General features: G+C 32.3%; 1 protein-coding gene across 3 annotated transcripts in view; it reads right to left on the bottom strand.

Moving 5' to 3' along the window:
* The window catches only part of mtgo (miles to go), a 302,612-nt gene that overhangs the window by 4,817 nt on the left and 275,558 nt on the right, over window positions 1-22,237 (bottom strand). For 2 of the 3 annotated variants that reach the window (XM_076397618.1, XM_076397620.1), the window contains exons 4-15: window positions 4,833-4,997; window positions 4,694-4,776; window positions 4,477-4,639; window positions 3,628-3,831; window positions 3,409-3,572; window positions 3,140-3,355; window positions 2,862-3,080; window positions 2,223-2,399; window positions 2,036-2,163; window positions 727-899; window positions 552-667; window positions 334-492 (exon numbers count right to left, since the gene is read on the bottom strand). In XM_076397618.1, coding sequence (XP_076253733.1) covers window positions 334-492; window positions 552-667; window positions 727-899; window positions 2,036-2,163; window positions 2,223-2,399; window positions 2,862-3,080; window positions 3,140-3,355; window positions 3,409-3,572; window positions 3,628-3,831; window positions 4,477-4,639; window positions 4,694-4,776; window positions 4,833-4,997 — 1,967 coding nt within the window. Of the gene's footprint in view, window positions 1-333; window positions 493-551; window positions 668-726; window positions 900-2,035; window positions 2,164-2,222; window positions 2,400-2,861; window positions 3,081-3,139; window positions 3,356-3,408; window positions 3,573-3,627; window positions 3,832-4,476; window positions 4,640-4,693; window positions 4,777-4,832; window positions 4,998-5,349; window positions 5,485-22,237 lie in introns of those variants that run through there. The other variant, XM_076397621.1, reaches the window with a different exon arrangement.

Below are 22,237 nucleotides of genomic sequence, written 5' to 3'. Positions count from 1 at the left end.
TCTCAAAAGAAAATCTGGCTATAGAACGAAGTTTTACCAAGACAAATATTATTAATTTAACAAAAGTTGATGTTGAATTAAGGGGGGAAATAGGCGTAGAGGCGTAAAAAAATTCATTTTTCTTTTGTTTCATAAATCGATAGTACAACTACTCAAGAATATACTTTGAAAATTTCAAGGCAAAATTCGAAAGCATTTAATAGTTATAATCGTTTACTGCAAGGTGATTTTGGAAAGATTCCTTGTTTCTTTTAACAATAGATAACAACAGATCATTTCTTCATATAGGCCAATGTCACCTAATATGCAGAAAACACAACCAAGTCAACCTACCTGTATTCAGAAATAGGGGCTCCATTGCTAACAGGTTCGGTCCATTCTACATTTATTTGGAAAGCTGATCTACACGTTAATGATATATTGTCAGGTGCACAAGGTGGTGCCGCGCCTGACATAACTTTAAGTGTGTCTGACCATGGTCCAGCACATATCCTAAAAGATGAATAGTGATATACACATCAGCCTCGCGTCATCGTTATATACAAACCTACCTATTAACAGCTCTTACTGTGAAACCATACAATTGTCCTGGAATGACACCTTCAGAAATCGTACATTCGGTTTCCTTGTTCTTGCGAATTAAAACACGGGTACTGTCAGGATGGGTCTAGAAAAACGACCAAACTTTAGGTACGGTTCTTTGCATAGAGGATGTTTCTGGTTTACCAATTCCAGTTCATAGTCTAAGACGGGTGCTCCGCCATTATAGTCCGGCTCCGTCCATTTTACGGTCAAGGAATCCGGCTTTGCTTTTCCGGTCAACTTGGGGGTGCCGCACTTGCCCGGACCGATAGCCTCGGTGGTTACTGTACACGGATCGGATGGACAACTTTGGCCACCTAACAACGATTGATTATTGGTAATGAAGACGATGTTAAGGTTTTAATTTTAGATACGTCAAAAAAGTAATCCACGCTATAATATAACTGATATAAAATTTAATTGTTAACCATGGCGCCTTTGGGGTCATTGAGGGCACATTCTTTGGCACTACCTTGTACAGTTGACATCTTTTAATTATAATAGTTCTCTTCATATTTACGTGTTTCAGCGGGAACAGCGGTTGTTCAAATGCGATTCGAAGAAAATAAATACTGCCCTGTAATATCCCTGGACCTCTCACAAGCTTTTGACGGGTTATGGCATTTAGGATGAATCTACAGAATGAGCAAATTGCTACTGCGGAATTACTGTCGACTACTGGAATCATATTTTCGAAAGAGTCTCGTATTCTCAACATTTAAAAGTGTTTCGGCTGGAGTTACCCAGTGTAGTGCAGTGGGACCACTCCTGTATTTGCTCTATACTGCTGGTATCCCAATAACAAAAAAGATGTATCTCTGTCTAAGGCTGTAGAAACAGTACAAGTAGCGGTCAACAAGATCTACAGATGGACTAGGGACTGGAAAATACAGCTTAAAATATTTCCAAATCTGTCCATGTTAATTTTGCGTTGCGGCGAAATAACAAAAACCTATAAACCTAAGCAGAATCAGTTAAATACAAGGACAAAAAGCAGGGCAGATTAGATTCAAAGTCGAGCAAATGTACTGGTTAGTCGGAAGATACTCTTACCTTAGCCTTATATTAAAAAGAGATTGATTATCTCTTATTATATAAAGCCAATTTAGACCTATAGGGTGCAACGCAGCCAAAACAAACTTCTACGATTAATTGGTTAATTAAAGAACATAAAAGTCCGAAAACAGACTTTTTAAATATTGTGGTAACGCCGACCACATCCAAAGTTCAATTTTCTATTCATGTGCTATATTTCCCACATATAAATAAAATTCACATAATCTGGCAACACCGCGCGTTGCAATTTGTAAATATTTCGCTATTTCACAGTACTATTATTTAAAAGAAACTTATGATGTTTTATATTTACATTGTACTTTTTTGTTACATCAAAAAAGATGGATTACTTTTTCACAGTAACACAATTCATTAAACAAATTATACAAAAACTTACCAGCTGAAGCACAACTAACCCTTAATTGGTAGGTGGTTCCCGGCGTTAAGCGATCGCATACTGCTTCAGTTTCCGGGCCAGAGTACACTTCTTCGTAACCGCTACCCGAATTAACTTCCAAAATATAGCTATAAAATAGAGCACAAAAAATGATTTCGATATTACAAGCTCCCAAAAGAGAGCATACCTGGTTATTTCAGCACCTCCGGTTTTATTCGGTGGTTCCCATTTTAGCCTGAACGAGTAGGCATGTATCCTGCCTTTGACTACAGGTTTGGAAGGCCTATCGGGTCGGTCCGGTTTTGTTTTAAAAGTAACCTCTTCGGACCACGGTGAATGTCCACCGTCATTAGTAGCTTTTAATCTGAAAAATATTATTTGCACTAGTTAAAATATTTTATCAAATACCTTTATAGATGTAAGCTTTAGTTTTTTTTTTCATTTTGACATGATTGCTTTTGTTAATTACAAAAATATTGTGTATAACAACAGCTTTTGTCATTTCTTTGACAACGAAAAAATAGATATAACGTCATAATTGTTTTGAAATATTTGGCCTCTGTAATTTTGACTTTTGATTACTATTGCTTTTGTTAGTTATATGTTATATAATATTTTGTTTATTACCGCTACTGACAATGATTGCAAAGAAAAAGCAAACTAGTTGATAATTAATTTCATTACATTTGAGTAGCACTGCCATATTGTATTTATAATGTCACTGTCATCTATTTATTATTTTGACATTTGATTTCTTTTGTTTTGTTAGTTAGAAAAGTTACAAGAAGTCGATCGATTAAACATAATTAGAGAAATTAAAACTTACCTAAATGTATAATCACTGTAACAACTAAGTTTCTGGCAAACATAAGATGATTCTCTACCGTTATAAACGGTTAAATGACCGTACTTTGTTTTATGGTCATTCATTTGTAGCGTATATTCCTCATCTTTAGGTCTGTTGTGCCATTTCAGGTGTAGCGTGGATACCGTGGCGTCCACTAACGTTGGAGCGTCAGGCTGAGCTGGTGGATTATCTGTTGTTCTGAAGGATAAGTGCAAAATTACGAATGTTTATTAGTTTATTATCGAGCAATTCCTAACCTGTAAATAACGGTATCCGAGTATGCACTTTTCCCAACTTCGTTCACTACAGCTAATCTAAATTTGTAGGCAGTGTCTGGTTGTAGCTTCTGAAGCGTGAAATGATGCGTCCTTCCCCTGCTCTTGTGCACTTCCTCAAATTCACCCCCTTTACCGGCATCATATTCCAAATTATAAGACAGGATTCTGGCTCCGTTATCATTCACTTGATTCCACCTAAAAGTATTCAAATAATTATTTATCCCACTAAAGATAAGTCTACCTTTTACCTTAATTGTAAAGAATTTTTCGTTTTGGTTCCTAATTTTGGTGGCTGAGGTTGATCTGGTTCGCAGGAAGGAGTTGTGAATTTGACAGGCTCAGTCGCGTATCCCTGCAACTCATCTAGATGAACTTGCAGACACACCGAATATTCTTGGCCGGGCTTTAAATCCTAGAACAGGAGGTTATGAGTGTCATTATATCGGGCATTAAGCGAAGTTACATACTTGTATCCTACAAGAACGCGAGGATCCGTTGTAAATTGACTTGAATTTCATTTCTCTGCTCTTGTCGCTTAGCAGGACCTCATACCGTAAGTCTGTTTCAGGAATATCGATTTCGTTTGTTCCGCTATCGTTGCTGGCTGATTCCGATAGTCGCAATGGTGGGGCCCATTGCAATAAGGCACTACGGGAAGTAATTTCTAAGACCTACGGAAACGTTAATAAATAAAATAATTTTTCAAAATGAAATACTCAGAAACTACGACAATATAACACTATGAAAACTGTCAATGAAACAAAACAGAAAATCGAATTGAGAATGAAAGGAATGCCACCATAGCCAACCTAGATTTCAATTTTAAATACAGCACCTCACTTAAGTCCTGGGACTGACCTACAAATGTCACCATACGCTAAACCGTCTTAAACAAACTTCCATAAACAGTTTTATTTGTTTATTGACAAAAAAGTCCAAATTGTGAATGAAAAATAAGATTTCGATCTAAATTTCAGTGTCGTATCATAATTATATTAGCTCTGTCCTATGCAACTGGGCTGCAATATAAAGAATGTACAAATATTGCAGTGTATGCATCTTAGTAACTATATATGCAATTATGACTTGAATATAGAGAGAGACTGGGGGAAATTGAGGAAATGGGTGTAGGAACTTCTAGAAAGAACAAAGAGAAAATAAGTAGGAAGATGGTTCCAAAGACATGGTAAAAGATTAAAATAAAATATGGTTACATAGCACATTGACACAAAAAAAAGAAATGGCTACACAAAATAGAACTATTTAAATATTGAATGATGAGTGTTGTGCTCTTAAAGTATCACTATTGGACTCACCTGTGGTGCTTGGACCGACGACAATAGGTCTGTCACTACTTGAACTGAGTCCTCTTCATCAGGCACACTACTCTCCTCTCCATCTTCACTCGTTCCTACACTATTCATTCCTTTATCCTTCGTAGCAGTTGGGTTTCGCTTTAGGCCATTAACTATATCTTTTCTGAAAAATTAACAATCAGCCAACACACTCACTTTCATTACTCTACCTCTTTACCTTGTCGACAATTCAGGACCTTTCTGTTGTTTCTCCTGCAGTTTCTTTTTAAGCTTTATGTGTTGTCTTTGGGCTCTTTCGTCCTACAATTGCGAGATAATCAATAGCAATCAATTTTCATGAGTTCTGGGAAACTTACTTTAAAGTACGAGGGGTTGGGAGGTGGAGAATGTCCTAAATGCGTGGGACTGGGTACCGGATGAGGTCCTTGGATAGCGTGGTAGGGTTGTGGGGGAAAACTGGCTATTCCTCCAGGATAGTATTGTTGAGATTGGTTTGTCCCATTACCATGACTTCCATTACCCTGTAACAAGTTAACTTTAAATAATTTGTGTACATTTGTAACAATATAACTATAAAATACATTTATTACATTAACATAAAAGATTGTTTCAGTATGATACTATCATAGTATGATTTAGTGAGATAGAAAGCATGATTATTGTAAACATATACAATTTTACTAAATAAACAAATGATTTCTAGTATTTATTTATAAACCCGGAATAATTGTATAGTTATTATAACATTTTGGTATTCCCCGATTTTAACAATAAATATAACTCGAATAACGTCAACAATTGTATTAATCATTTATATTTTATATCGTGAGTCATATAGATAAATTATAAAATAAACTTGTTAAACTTGCATACCTGTTGCTCTGGGTCTTTCATTATTTATTTATATAAATATTCACATATGTTACGTTAATATCTAACCTAAACTTCTACTACCTACAATCAGTTGACACGCCACTATACCGAATTGAAAACGTAATTTTACTCTTATCTACAGGAGCATGAACGCTATATATATGGTGACTCAAATAATTCATTTATTTCAATGTTACGACCGTATGTTATCACAATGTTTCCATTCAGTTTGATATGACATTTTGGTTTCTATAAACTTATTTAATTTACCAAACGCGGAATGACTGTTTCGTTTAATCAAAGCAATAAAATTTATAGCTTTAGGTGCTTTCTGTGAAACATTATTGTAGGTAGCGATCTTCCGAAAATAGAATTTGTGTAAAATTTTGCGGCAAATGCATTTATCAATGCGGTTTTATCGCTCTCAAACAATGCGTTATGTTTCCATTGTTCGTTTATGTGTCGATGAATAAAATACACGTGTAATAGCCCAGATTTTTTTTATCGGCGCTTAAAACGTTACACTTTTAATACTTTTTTATATATATTGATACAGTACACTATACAGCGCTACCCTATAATTTGTTATGTCAACAACTGTCACTCCGTTTAAAATGACAGTTAAGAAAATTGTTCGAACTAAAAGTAGCTCTAAAGTTCAATAAGAGTTGATTAAAAATTATCAATTTACCATACACTTATTCGTTTCAATAAAATACGACCAACAAACGCCCGCGTACTGTGCGAACAATTTTGTCACGGATCAGTCAGTCGAGTTCTATTCCCATGAATTCGTTAATAGAATTCCACCGGTGCATTCTTTGTACCGCCCTAAAAACGACGCCGATTTACTTCCGTATCAACATAAAGCGCTTCCGGTTTTATATTTGGAGCTCGCATTTAATTCTGAGCGGATTTTTGTCGCCTGGTCTGCTCATTTTCAAACCTCTTTTGTCCGATTTGTTTTTCGGATATCGGATTTGATGTTTAAGTAGCGTTGTTTACATAATTATCTTTATTAAAATTGCAAATTAATTTTAAAATGGTCCGTTTCTACAGTTCAAATTATTATTTTTTAAAGTGGTGACCATGACTTTTATGGGTTTTAAGGCATTTGAAAGGGTCGGAGTGGTGGTTCGGATCTGATCGGAAGACTTTCGGAAAAAATCGGTTTCTTTTTAACAACTTATTTTAACAAAGCTTATATTCTTCTTACAATCTGCTCATCAGTTTTACGAGTTTATTATGTATCGAAATATTAAAATGAAAAAAAAAACTTATATCCAAAAACAAGAATTTAATAATAAAGATTATAAATAGTACGTGAACACGTGATTTCAGAAAAGTAAGCCGACTAAATCTGAGTGAAAAATAATGTGAAAATATAATGAACGCACCTATAATTAACGTATAGATGGCACCACTACTGACATGTTCTTCAAATGACATGTGTCTATAAAGTTAATCCCATTAATAATTTATTTTAATCTTATTAATAATTATAGTTTGAGTAAATAAAATTTTGTTACTTTCATTATTTTCAGAATAATGATAAAAATATTATTATTATCAAATAGTGGTTTAATAAGTGTTGTAGACATTCCGCATCAAGAAAAACAATTCAAAATATGAGTGTCTAAAGTATGAAAGCCTGAGTGTTAAAAAAACATCGAAATTGATTATCTTACTTTAAGAACAATAAACTTTGAACGAAAATAAATATTTAATGAACTCCCATCCGTATAATCAAATGAACCCACAGCATACTGTTATGTGCTTGAGACAGTGGTTTACAAGAAGGAATTGCGTATATTAACGCACACATATTGTTGGTACGTAAGATTTATATCTTTATTTCATTCGAAAATTATGCAAAACTTGATTGCGGGACTTATATGCGTGTAAATATATTCTGTCGGCATGAAATATATGTATTACCTAGGCTCGTAATTTTTCTAACTAATTAAATAATTTAATAACTGTGGTAATACTGTTTCCTTGAAGTATTTTGCATAATATACAAGTCTATATGTATGTTAAGAAATGTTTCATTTGTTACAATTATATGTATCAAATAAGACAGGATTTAATTAGTTTAAATTGGTTTGTGGGATTTTAATTATATATAAAATATCTATTTTAACATTCATAGAAATAGTACAATTAAATGAAAGAGGTTAAACAAATTAAATTTTCCGTATTGGCCAAGCACCAAACCGACCAGATTTAAATCTAATTGAAATTTTACGAGATCATCTAGACCTATTTTGCCTATAGCAATCATAGCTAACAGATTTACAAGTAAAGATGACCCTGTTGTCATATTATTGCAAAACTTGGAACCAACTTTGATGAAATAATAATCGTTTATTAGGAATTAGACTCTGAATTATTGTTTATAAAGGAATTAGATAAATTTTCTGTCTTTGAAGCCTATAAAAAACCGAAAATTCCATAAAATAACATAAAGTGCAAGGAAATAATGGAATTAACTAAACAAATACGATCAAAAGGTCACAAGCAAAATTGGTTACAAAAATACAAAAAAATGACATAAAATATATATCTCTGACGACTAAACATACCGACCTAACGAAAAAAGGAAGGAAGTGCTAATAAGTTATATCACAATTTAAACAAAACAGAATCGCTGAACTAACAACAGCCTACGCTACTGATGCTGGAATGTTACCAGTACGCATAAAGACTACTTCGCAAGGTATCAGGCAGTACCGATTTCAATGAGAACCAGAATTCCCAGATTGCTATGGTCATTAACCTCAACACAGGCTGAAAAATTGAAGAAAAATAACGTTTTCCATCGTCAAAGAAGGAAATGTGGTTTTATATAAATTATTTATCATTTATGACGTATATTATCCATTAATATTGTAGTAACTGTTAATTATAATACTCACTATACGTTAAAAATTGTAAAGCTGTAAATTTCTTTAAACACTGTAACTTATATTTTAAATTTCTATTCGGTTGCAATATTGCCAGTTTGTCTGTGATTGTTTGTTTACTTGGATGTGTGTGCGATAGGTTAAAAAATCAAGTTAAAAAATCGGACGAGAAGAAAATTCGATCATAGTGGACAGTGATTGGTTAAAAGTAAATACGTTGTGATTGGTTTAAAGTGGGTATAGCATTCTAGGTTATGTATTATGTTTATGATATTAATTATTTGATAAAAGGGTTTATTCTAGTGGATTATTAAATACCTACCTAAAACATTTCAATACTGTAATAGAATATTCTAGTTTATAAGATTTAAATTCGCACGTAGTGGCATAATGTAGCAGATATGTTGAGAAACTAGAATAAAACTGATTACACAGTAGTACTTAAAGGTAATAACCAATTTAATATGGATCAGTTGAATAAATGAAACAAAATTAATCCCAATTTTAAAGTTTTTTTTTATAGATATTTATTCTCATGACAGTATTTATTTTCAGTTGTTCCAGCTCTAGATACTTACATGAAAATTTTCTAAATTGCCATGAGACCTAATGTAGTGAAGTTTTGTAAAGATGACTTGTAGATTAGATCTACAGTAAACATTCTGTTAAGAGAACAAACCTAGTTTATATATGATATTGAAATTAGTTTCGAAGCAAAGACAATAATCGATTACCTTCAGTTGAGAATTTTTTATTAATTCCGGTTTTTTTAAATTTATATTACTTATGTTTTGGAATGATTGAAATGGATTTGAAATTGTGTTAAAAGCTACATTCTTCACTGACGTTCTGTAAAAATTTGCAATAATACAAAAATGAATCCCATAGAGCAAAGAGAGATGATTAAAGTGTTTAAGTTGGTATAGTAGATATAAAACCAAAGCTAAATATTTAAATGAAGACAAATATATTAGCCAACTAAAGTAGTGATAACAGGAAATGTTGGATTTTATCAATGATCAACAAAAACATTTAATGTTCCCATTGGGACCAAATATTAGGTTTCTATTTATTCTTTTTACCACACAAAAGATGACTGATTACCAAAAATAATAAAAATAGGCTAAGAATTTGGTGCATATTTTCATACTATGACCAATAAATAAAGTGTCCAAGGATAGAAAAGAGGCATCTAGATGAATCTATTCCAAAATAATGTTGGAGAAGAGAATGTGGATTTGTTTCTATCCTTCGAAGGAGATTATTTATATAAGCTCATTTCACCTAGTTTTTAGCTGCTTGTGGCTACGTTTTATCTTTGTCTTTTCAAAGTCATTATATCGAAAAGAAGCTGCGATATGTCTGTCGGATCCTTTGACCAAAAAGCACATTCATCATCAACCACTGGTATCGACATGGAGATACAGGAAAGGGTTTACCCCACAAAGGTAAATGAATAAACCTTTCGACCATGCAAATCACTGCATATAGTACTGTTTGTTTGCAACATGCTTTACATGAACTGCTTATTTCGAAGAACCCGTTATCGTTTAATAAATCTGCTAAATAAAACCTGTTTATTATCGAACTATGAATCGTATCTTGCATGGCCTAGCAGGATTAATAAATTATTTATCGGAAATCTATTTCGAATCCGTTGCTGTCGCCGGGTTATTTATAGATTTTATGTTAATGCTTCCGAGTACTAAAAAGCAATCAACAATAAAAATGGTCGTGGCATATTATAAAGTAGGATTCGTAAGGTCCGCATCTCGACCCACGGCCGTTACAAAACTCCGTCGAGAGCGATTGTTTATGAATTCCGTTCCGTTAAAATCAAACGGCCTAGTGCCATTGTTCTAGGAAAAAAAGAAAGCTGCAGCAATTGAATCATCGGGAAACCGACGCCGATGGTTTTTGATGTGGGATTTTTGCGGATGTGTCACTGCAAGCGTGTATTGTTTTTCTTTTTGTGCAAACAATTTACAATTGTAAGATATCGGTTGGGTAAGAAGCTATTATTTCTTGTGTGAAACCAAACTTCATATTCGTTTTACGTCCTGATGAAATTGTTAAAATTATGACTGAATATATTTCTTAATTGAAAATTTTTAAATTAAAAAACAAATGTCAATCATATGCCACTGTCACTACTACATTATTTTTATGTATTGATGGAAATCTTTATGCATCACATATCACCATCAAATGTTATGTTTATAACCATAGAATTTTGTCGCTGATGTCACTGTCAATTTTAAAGTGTCAATTTAAAATTTTTCACCATGTTTGACAATAGTGTCATTTGATGTAATCATGCAATTTTTGATTTAATTAATATTAATTTAATTTAAAACAATTACCACATAATTTTGCAGACTTATAATAAATAAATGATGAAAATGAAAATAATTGAAAATTTAATTTAAAAAATAAATGATAATCAGATTTATATAAATGTCACTATTAGTTTTAAAGTGTTAACTTAATTTTTCTTAACAGTTTTCAAATGATAATCAGACTTATGTCAATGTTACTGTCAATTTTAATGTGTCAACTTTGTTTTTTTTAATATGATTGACAGAACATTATCATTTTACGTATTTACGTAATTCTTCATCATCAATACCAATAGAGTTTTATAGGCTTATGATAAATAAATGATGGAAATGAAAATAAGTGAACTTTTTAATTTAAATTTATAAAAATAAATGATAATCAGACTTATGTCAATGTCAATTTTAAAGTGTCAATTTTTTTAAAAATATATTTGACAGAACATTATCATTTTACGTATTTACCTAATTCTTTATCACCAAATTTAATGTCCATAACAATAGAATTTTATAGACTTATCATAAATAAATCATGGAAATAAAAATAAGTGAACTTTTTAATTTAAATTTATAAAAATAAATGATAATCAGACTTATGTCAATTTAAAATTGTCAATTTTTTAAAAATATGTTTGACAGAACATTATCATTTTACGTATTTCCTCAGACTTATAATCAGACTTATGTCAATGTCACTGTCAATTTCATTCTTTTATTTTCATACATATTTTTCAATAATATAAATTCCAATCAATAATCAACCATACATGTTCCGTTTTGATTGATGACCTTTTGTGGCTTTTTTGGAAAAAAATATAACTCTATCAATAGAGAAGCTGGAGGTGGGATATAGTTATGACGTTGACACGGCAGTACATTTTCAGCAAAAATATTTTGGATGATCAGTTCTGACTCTTTCGTAAGCTCTCATTCAAGCTAAAATATGAACAGAATGACCCAAAAAGACGGAGGACTCGAATGCCCTTAAAGAAAAACCCTGTAAGTACAATAATTAGAACAATATATCACGGATTATCCAGAAAATTAGTTCAAGCCCATCGTATATACTGGCGACGATCATCGATACGGATTATGCCGCGCGCGAAACTTGGCGGGCCAAGATCAAAGGTTGCGACACGGCACAATAACTGTATATAAATTATACGTATTACAAAATGAGAGATCTAACAAGAAACAGCGATGCAATGCAATTTATCACGTTCGATGCAGGACGAGGTGCGCGGGCTTCTCGCCGCATCGACACCTGAACAAACGTCCAACAATTAATTATTCGGTTTCAAGATGGGGATTACCTTAATAGGCATTATCATTATTAATAGACCGTTGGAAATGGAGATAAATAACATTTCCTCCGTCCTGTCATGCGGTACTGTATTGTTTCATACGCTGGGTTAGCGGGAGTTTATTTTTTTTTTGATTAAACGGTCACGTGTCACTACAAATCGTTGATTTTTAGACTGACAGAGCTTTCAATAAAGTGAATTATTATTTGACAGATCGTTGATACCAGTAGTGGTTAATATCAGTGCCGCTTCGTTCCAACTCGGTTAACTTCGGCAGTTGTCGCGTCCTTTTACGATGTTGCCACTTTACAAGCGATGGAGAGCTAGAATTCAGTTTTGTTATAGCCACGAAACTGCTAAGATCTGTATTACTGGTTTGTTTATATGATTTTAAGCTATTATTGATATTATTTAGTATGTGTATTGTGCGTTATTTTCAGTTTATCGTTATTTTATATGTTATCCGAGTTTATTAATTTATTAGACATAATATAATTAAGGTTAACTAGTCTATTCATTTGGACATATCGTTTACATTATTTTTATTCATATAAATTACATCTAAAATTAAGTATTACACTGTTCTTATGCCGTTTAGAATTTAGTTATTTATTTCACTTATTACTTATTTTTATTACCTTCATTTATAATACTTATATATACACAAATAGATTTTATTTGTTATTGTATGTTTTTTTTTCATAAAATCATTATTTTAAAATTAAATGTTTTTATAAAAAATACTTTTAGCGCATTATAAAAGATGCCATTTGAACCAATAAACTTCAAATTCAATCAATCCAAATTTTAAGTTAATTTGTGTATATATTACATTCTTGAAATATACATATAATTTACAAGAACTGGCAACATGGTAAAACGAAATTTTACTGCGCATGCCAGGCATTTCTATAAGTAAACCATAGAGTAATAAAGACAGAACTAAGTAAGGGTCTCTGGATAAGTTTCCCTACGTCCAATATCTAGATTATTGTTAGATTAAGGGGTTATAATTGCCCATTACAGTGTAATTGGTCAATTTGAATCTCAATTATAGGCACCTGTCAGGAAAACCTTTTGCTGTGAAGACATTCGATTGGTTCTTTGATAATATTTGCCAATCTTTTCATAGAAGAACTGTCAGTAAATTAGAAATAATCTTAAACAGCTATAACTAGTGGGAGTAGAAATTACTTTGATCCATTGTTTGAAGTCAAAAGTACATTTATATGACAATATATTAGTAATTTCTCTTATCACCACTGGAAGGAACAATGTCTGGCGAATATATACATAAACTACTGAAAAACTCTTTGAAAGAGAAAAATGAGATTAGAAATAAATCAAGAAGATAATGAATTTACGAAAGATTTTAAAAATAAATAATTGGTATAGCTACAACCAATAACTAATTTAACTTATTGTAATTAAACTTCTAGTGGTATATCAAGTGATTGATTGTTGTAGTATTCTTATTGCGTAAGTAGAAAATTGCATACATAAAGACAAACATCATGTAACATTGTCGCGAATATAATAAACTGCAAGATGCAAATTGATCGAAAGGCGAACTTAATAAGATCTGAAGGTTGCTTCGACGAACATCATTAGATACTCATCGATCAGGAGATATCCTTTTTAATTCTAGCGGTCGCCCGCTTCCTACGTAACAAAGTGATGAGTCACTTGGACATGTCCTATTAAAATTAGCAAATAATGACCCGTCCGGAATTCTAATGAGACTTAAAAGTCTAAAGCGTCTGTCTACACGACCGAACAAATATTTAAGAAATTAATTTAACAGTTTGCTTTTTAATACTTTGTTGAAAGGTGTTAAAAACGAGAAACAAATGTCATCGATTCGCTATTTAATCAAATGTCAAGTTTTTTCTCGTACGTCATCAAGATGTTTAATGTACTGCCTACCACAATTTGTAAATTCGTTTCAGAATCGGACAATATTTTCCTTCTCATTTTATTCTAGTTAAAAAGAGACACAATGCTGTTCGATCAGTTCGGACGTGTAAACGAATGAGCCTGTCAAAGTCGTCCGGTTGTCAGATGTATGCCAAATTCTTGAAAGCGATAGTGATAAAAGGTTATAACTCTAACCTATAAACTATTGTGACTGTATAATTAACTGTAGTTTTTAGTTGTACTGTCATGTTAAAATAAATTAGAGTTTTGTTGTATGCCAAAGCCAAACTGAACTAAAACTCAGAGTTGATGCGGCAACATTGCGACGTTTTGATGTCATAAATTTAAATGACGTATGTACAAAAAATGTTAAAAGTGTATAATATGTTAAAATTAGTTTTAATTATTTGTTTGTTATATAAAATTTATTTTTAATTATTTTTAGAACTTTAACAAGAAGAGAAAAAGTGGATAATTTTATATTATATACAATTGATAGACAAACAAAATACTGATATATGTGACAGACTGAAAATGAAATTTATGTTTCATATATTTTTTATATAGTTGGCCTTGGAACTGACCTTCAAGGGTTATTGTTTTTTTTTTCTCTCGAACAAAGGTCATTTGAGGTCCCCGATATCCAGTTCTAGAACCTTAACTACGGATGCAATCCATTTTGTTTGGTCGATGTACCATCAGCTTCCTGTACATTATTTTAATGGTACATTCTGATAAATTGAAATATTTTATTCATATATTGAACAGTTGGTTTCGGATATTCTGAAATCGAGATTGTTATCTCTCTATAGATTTATTTTCGTATATTTTCTTTGGTATATCAACTATAGGCAGCACCCTAATCATGTGTTAATAAAAAATTCTTTTTATGTCAAACATAGACAACCCTTTAATCGATAAAATAGCTTTTGAATAATGACTGGTAATGAGCTAGTAAAAACAATTTTGCTTTTGTTGTGTAAAATACATATCAATAATTTCTCGTAAACTTTCCTTGTGCATTAGCATCGACATTCTTCAAACGGTGACCTGATTAAGAGTTATTTTTCAATTAAGGTGATTTGCTGCCAGTGAAAGAGAATAATTGCCCATGAGATTTTTCCTGACAGCGGTCCCCATTCAACAGTTATGTTCATTACATACTTTCACTAGCAATAATTTATTCAACTGCAACACTATCTCGCTGTAAACGCTCTTTTCACTTAAGTGGCATTTGCGTTTGACTTCCTTGAAAATTTCTTTAATGAGGTTACGATTCATGGACGGAAGCATTATCAAATTGTCAAAATATATTGATTATTAAATACATAAAAATATGTGTATGTAGGCAACACCTTAATACTTCGATAATAAAATATAACGAAACTGTCAAATATAGATGAAAGCATTATGAAATTGTCAAAATATATTGATTATTAAATACATAAAAATATGGGCATATAGGCAACACCCTAATACTTCGATAATAAAATATAACGAAACTGTCAAATATAGACGAAAGCATTATGAAATTGTCAAAATATATTGATTATTAAATACATAAAAATATGGGCATATAGGCAACACCCTAATACTTCGATAATAAAATATAACGAAACTGTCAAATATAGACGAAAGCATTATGAAATTGTCAAAATATATTGATTATTAAATACATAAAAATATGGGTATATAGGCAACACCCTAATACTTCGATAATAAAATATAACGAAACTGTCAAATATAGACGAAAGCATTATCAAATTGTCAAAATATATTGACTATTAAATACATAAAAATATGTGTATATAGGCAACACCCTAATACTTCGATAATAAAATATAACGAAACTGTCAAATATAGACGAAAGCATTATGAAATTCTCAAAATATATTGATTATTAAATACATAAAAATATGAGTATATAGGCAACACCCTAATACTTCGGTAATAAGATATAACGAAACTGTCAAATATAGGCAACCCTGTAGCTTCGACAATAAAACATAACATGTTATACTCTCTACAAATATAATCCTTTTAATATTATTGATAATACAAGTATTGAAATGAGCAGAATATAATTTACTCAAAATGTATAACAAATAGTTGATATTTCCTGTTCAATCTACGATGTGCGACACGTGTACACCCACTAAAGCATCCCATTATCAGCGTCAGTTAAGTGATTATTTAATAAGGTCATCCGTTTTATATTAGAACACTGATAACAGAATATTTATGTTCATTAAAATTCAGCCAAACAAGAAATAAATAAAACGAAGATGTATTTTGGAAAAAGGGGAATAATGTCATCCGGAGAAGACATCCGGTCTTATCCAGCTTGGTTACTGGCGTCACTTGGATCATTTTCCTTGTCAAAATTTTCACTATTGCCTATGGACAGTCACAAATATTAAACAATGACAAACATAAATTTACGACCATGACCGAGCAAGATTAGAAACCGCGACTATCGCAACAGTAGGAGGACCATCCTGTCGCCTTTACCACTGCGCCAACCAAGCCGGCAGATTCAGAATTGTCTATAGTTTATTTGTTCTTGTACTGTTCATATTTTTATTATAAACGGTAGGCAGTAATGGACATCATTCATCATCATCATCAGGCAGTAATGGACAAATCATCGACTGTGAAAGTAAAAATAGCATTTTAGCTTGGTTCTTAACAGAAATTTTAGGTTTTATGATATTAGGTTAACTTGTGAATTCAAGATAATGTTTTACATTTATATCATATTCTTCAAATATACATATAATTTTCAACAACTGGCAACGTTGCAATCTCAAACCCCCGTACGCATGCAGGGATTCTCTACAACTAGACTCTTGTATTCAATTTGAATTGTCACAATGAATAAAAAACATGTTAAACTTATTTACAGTGATATTTTCAATACATTCCTGCACTAACTATTGTCTAATACATAGAGGGGTAGACGAAATAAAATATTTAGTGTCTCTATGAACATCATATCTCATATTTTGTTTTATTACTCTTATGACATTGACATGTCTTCGTTGGCGGATAATTGATACTTAAAATATTTAATTTGAATACGTATAGATCAACAGAGGATCATCACATCCATTTTATTTCATTCACGGCTCATAACATTTTCTGGCATGGGGCTTATTACACGTTATTATAAAACAAACAAACACAATAAAATCGTTAACCTCATTGTTGTGTCACCTTGCTTTGAACTTCCGCCACGACGCTATAAATTGTGTCACGCCTACTGTAGGCGTAAAAAGTTGTGCCGTATGGCGTTACTTGTGATTTTGTTTTTCTGTCGTCTGTCTTAATAAGATCATCATTGTTGTGGGTAAGCGAGCGTGAACGGCACGGCATTCTGTTAAATGGGGTGTAAACGGTCAACTGTTTGTAAATATACGCGCTACGTCACTCTTATTTATGTCTAACGTTTCTTAATATTTTTGTAAGGTTGTGATATAAATTTCAAACGTCAAAAGCAACTTTAATTGTATTCATTCCCTGTTAATTGACAATTTTAAATCAATATCAAATAACTTTATGTCACTGTGACATGTCACTGTGACATGTCACTGTGTTATGTCAGTGATATTTAATTTAATAAAATTTAATATTATTGACAATAAGTGACATGTTAGTAATATCTATTTCATTATTAAAGTTAATACAATGTATAGTTTTATGAAAATGTTTTTAAAATGGTATTAACTGCCTATTGAAGGTAAGGCTTTTATTAAAGAAATGTCAAGCTGGTGTTGCCTATATTTATATAAGTGCAACTTTTCTCATTAACATGTTTGGTTGCATGTTAATTGACAATCTTAATTGAATATCAACTTTTCAATATAACTTTGTGTTACTGTCACATGTCATTAATATATCATTTAAGAAGGTTGTTACAATTTTGTAGAAAATATTTAATGTTATACGTTATCAATGCAATATTATATAGTGTTGCCTATATTTAGGTAAGGGTATTTTATTATTTTACAAACATGTTTGTTTATGTTTCTTTTTGAACGTGAAGAATTGACGTTAGCATTTCTATAAGGTTATTTTTTAAACGTCAAATATCAAAAAACAATTTTAGTTGTAATAATTCCGTATTACTTGACAATTCTAATTCATTTTGAAGTAATTTTATGTCACTGTCAGATGTTATTAATATTTAATTTAATTAGATTCATACAATTTTGGAAAATGTTTAGTTAAATTCAATTTAAAACGTCAAAATCACTTTAATTGCCCTGGTTATTATTTCAGTAAGGTCATATGTTATTAATGCAATGTCACGTAGTTGCCTATATGCAAATTATTTTGGAAAATGTTTGGCTATGTCCTGGTTCAAACGTAAAAAATTGACGTTAATTGTTCTATCGTTTCTACAAGTTTATATTCCAATTGGCAACTTTAATACAATATGAAGTACTGTTTTATGGCAATTTAATATTTTTGGTCAGATTAGTATAATTAGAATTATTATTTTTACAGAAATTGTTGGTTATGTCCAGTACAAAACGTCCTTAATTGATTTAGTTATTATTCTAATAAGATTGTGTGTTAACTATTGTGGTGACGCCAGGCCTCTTCTTCTTATCGCGAACTGGACACAGAATAAGATTGACCAAAACCGATCAAGGGCACGCAGAGAAATAGACAGCAGATTCATTCATCTTTCGACGTCCAAGCATCTTACATTCAATCAACAATCATCCATTCAAACATTCATACATTTTCATTAGTTAATTATTTGTATAATAGTTAGTGTTAATAATAACGTGTTAAGGGAAACATAGTTTTTTGCAATATTTTTATCAATATTTTTGCAGCATCAAGTTGGTAAGATTTATTTTTTCGAAAATGTTGGGTTATGTTCAATTAAAAACTTCTTCTTCTTAAAATTCAATTTCCAATGACAAAACATTTGGGCATTTTGCATTTTTATTTAAAAATATACATTTTAAAATAATAAATTATAGTCCCTCCAATAAAACCGCCAATGCACGTCATCAACACCATCGAATGTATTGTCAAATTTAGTTTATAAAAACGTAAAATCTCTTTAAAAACTCGGAGCATTTTACTAATTAGCATTACTAGTTAAAAAGAGACAAGAATGAGGCCCGATGCGTTGGAACATGTAACCAAATCTGTCTATAAAATTTGATTTGTGTTGGTACTAGTCGACACGTTATATGTAAATGTAAATATAATAAAACAACTCTAACCTAAAAACTCTTGTGGTTGTATAATTAACTGTAGTTTAAGTCCTTCAATAAATATGCATTAAATGTATTATAATGTTGAAATAAATTACATTTTATAACGTTATTTTTGTTTAATTATTTTTATTTTTCATATTTCATAACATTAGTATTTTGTTATTGGAGTAAAAAAAAACAAAATTTGGTGCGGCAACGTTGCATTATACATTTTGATGACGTGCATTGGCTGTTTCATTAGAAGGATATGTGTTAACTGTCAATATTTTTGGGATATCAAAAAATTTAATGTTAGCGATACATGTCAATTATACTTGATTCCTTTATTAAGGTTAGTATAATTTATTTAAACTTAAATTATTTTTTAATTAAAACTAAACTAAATAACTAAATAACAAACAATTAAAATATTGTGTAAATGGTGTAGAATGTATGTTTAATTTATAGTAGTCATAAACAATATTTGTAAATATTCATAAGCTCTGATCAAGAAATTAAAATTGACAGTGACATTGACAGTCCAAACTGAAACAAGATAATAACGAATAAACCAGATGATTTTCGGCGACCAAACGGCATTGGGAAGATTCCGAAGACCGCAGTGGCCCAGTTATCGAATCACGGGTGGCCCTGGTTAAGTTATCAGTTTCGTGATGATCTCGGCATCGTGGTAGGTCGGATAATAACGGTCGATGGTGGTATTTATCATTGTACGAGAACGATTTTATAAAGGCCAAATTTAACCACATGAATTATATTTTGAAAAAAATTGACACGGACGTCCCTTTGATGGTTTAACTGTAATAAGACGTTTATTAAAGAAGATATGCGATCAATATTATTAAAAAACATCTTATGTCGTGAACAGTAACCAACATTTTAAAGTAATTAAATACAATAAATTATTAAACCATGTGGCAACATACGCAGACGATACGGCAGTCTTAGCCTCTCATAAAGTACTTCGAAAGAGTGTCAGTGCATCCCAATACAGTGAAGTGCGTAGTCTAAAACGTTGATTATTGGACATATATAGACTTTAGAATAAGACTAATTAATTAAAATAGTATTGTAGAGACCTTGAGGCATGTCGAATTTTACATCGTGGAATAACTGTCATCAAAGTGCCCAAAAATATAATCCCAGATGTTGAACAGGGGCGGGGTGCCAGCACCGACAACTAGAACACGATAACGAATAGCTGGCAACCCCGAGACGTTTATCTGGGATGTTATTGAAGGGTATTTCGGCCACCATCGACTGCCCAAGCCTCGTCTCCAGGTAACACCGCTGCCATCCATTTTATCAACCACATCACATATTTTAACACTACTGTTTCATTTTTCATTCATTTCGTTTTACCTCCATGACCATTATTCTACTTAGATTAGAATTTTCTTGTATGTCAAAGCCAAACTGAGCTAAAACTCAGAGTTGATGCGGCAACATTGCAATGTTTCGACGTCACAAATATCCATAACGCATTACTTAAGAAACTTTGAATAGACTATATGTACTACTCTATGGTATTATCTTGACTTGACTATGATTTGACAAAAATTGATTTCAATAATCCATTGACTCAACAATAAAGAAAAAGTGGATTATTTTTGTAAACTCCTTCCTTCCGGCCCATTTCAGATCAATGCCAGTTAACACGGAAAATGCGCACACCTCGTGAAGTGTTCAACCCTTTTTCCGTGCCAGAGTAATCGTCATACCGAATAGAAAATTGTCCGCCAAAGTTCACCCGTTTTGAAAATCCATTTTCCGACCTTTTAGATTTATCCCGGCCGCAATTTCCTCCCTCGACGTTTAATTTCTGCCCGGAGCCGAGTTCGCAGGAGAGAAAAAAACGAACGTGCTGCTGTGTCCGTTTCGGAAATCCCTCTCTGGAAACAGTCGGCATCGCGACAGAGAGCTCCTCGTCTCGCCTGCCCTACTTTCGAAGCGTTCCCCTTCGTTTCGGTCCGATAACTTTTAAATACCTTCGCGAAAGCAATTTAAAAATTATCGGTACAGGTAGAGGCATTTGTGGAAACGTGTGTCTGACGTTTCGGGGCATCCGCTGATTTAGTTTGGCGATATTCGAACGCTCAGTCGGTTTAATGGATATTGTGACGTGTACAAAGACGTTTTGAGGTTTTTAATTTTGTAGCATTATTCAGATAAAATGGTACAAGGTATTGTCCATCATTAGTTACGTCCTCAGGCACGAGACAGACTTGCTTTAGGTGCTGAAACGTTTCCTCGTCTTTTGAAGCTTTTGTTCGTTTTTTCCTTCTCGTAAAAGAAAAATTGGCAAAGTTAAAATGACTCTATTTACTATACAAACATAAACTATAGTCTATCTAAAGAAGCAGCGAACATACGTCATCAAGATGTTTAATGTATTGCCTGCCGCAATTTGTAAATTCGTTTTAGCATATTGCAAAATTCTTCAAAATATTAATTGCAGCAACTACTGTAGCACTAGGTTATAAACGAGCAAACTTTTTAACGCTTTCCTTGTTTTGTTAAATTTTTAATCGATGCTTATTATTACCCTGACTGAAAACGCCGAAATCAAACAAAACAGATTACGTTTCTAATCAGTTACGTCGGACAGGAACGAGCCTACCATAGTAAAACACATTTTATTGGCAAAATTAGTTTTTTTATTCAACATAATTCCCTTCAAGGGTGATACACAGATTATAGCGACCCTCCAACTTTTCGATACCATTTTTGTTGTACGATTTGTCCTTTGCTTCAAAATAGGCCTCAGTTTCGGCGACCACTTCTTCATTCGACGAAAATTTATTCCCAGCGAGTATTTTGTTGAGATCTGAGAACAGAAAATAGTCACTGGGGCCCAAATCTGGAGAATACGGTGGATGAGGAAGCAATTCGAAGTCCAATTCATGGATTTTTGACACGGTACATTGTCTTGGTGAAGCAGCACTTTCTTTTTCTTAAAATGCGGCCGTTTGTCGGCAATTTCATCCTTCAAAAGGTCTAATAACGCTATGTAATAGTCGCTGTTGAGGTCCTTCCTTTTTCGAGGTAGCCAATTAAAATTATTCCATGCGCGTCCCAAAATACAGACACCTTAACTAAGCCAGCCGACTGTTGAAGCGAGTTCATCGTGTGCCGTCCACTCGGATCACTAGCGATTGGACTTCGGAGTGAAATGATGGAGCCAT

This window comes from Rhynchophorus ferrugineus, unplaced genomic scaffold, assembly GCF_030347505.1.
Source record: "Rhynchophorus ferrugineus isolate W39M unplaced genomic scaffold, kcgeb_rfMv2 rfM3, whole genome shotgun sequence".
NCBI classification, from domain to species: domain Eukaryota; kingdom Metazoa; phylum Arthropoda; class Insecta; order Coleoptera; family Curculionidae; genus Rhynchophorus; species Rhynchophorus ferrugineus.
Note: the sequence above shows the minus strand (reverse complement) of the source record. Positions and strands in the feature narration are given on the sequence as shown.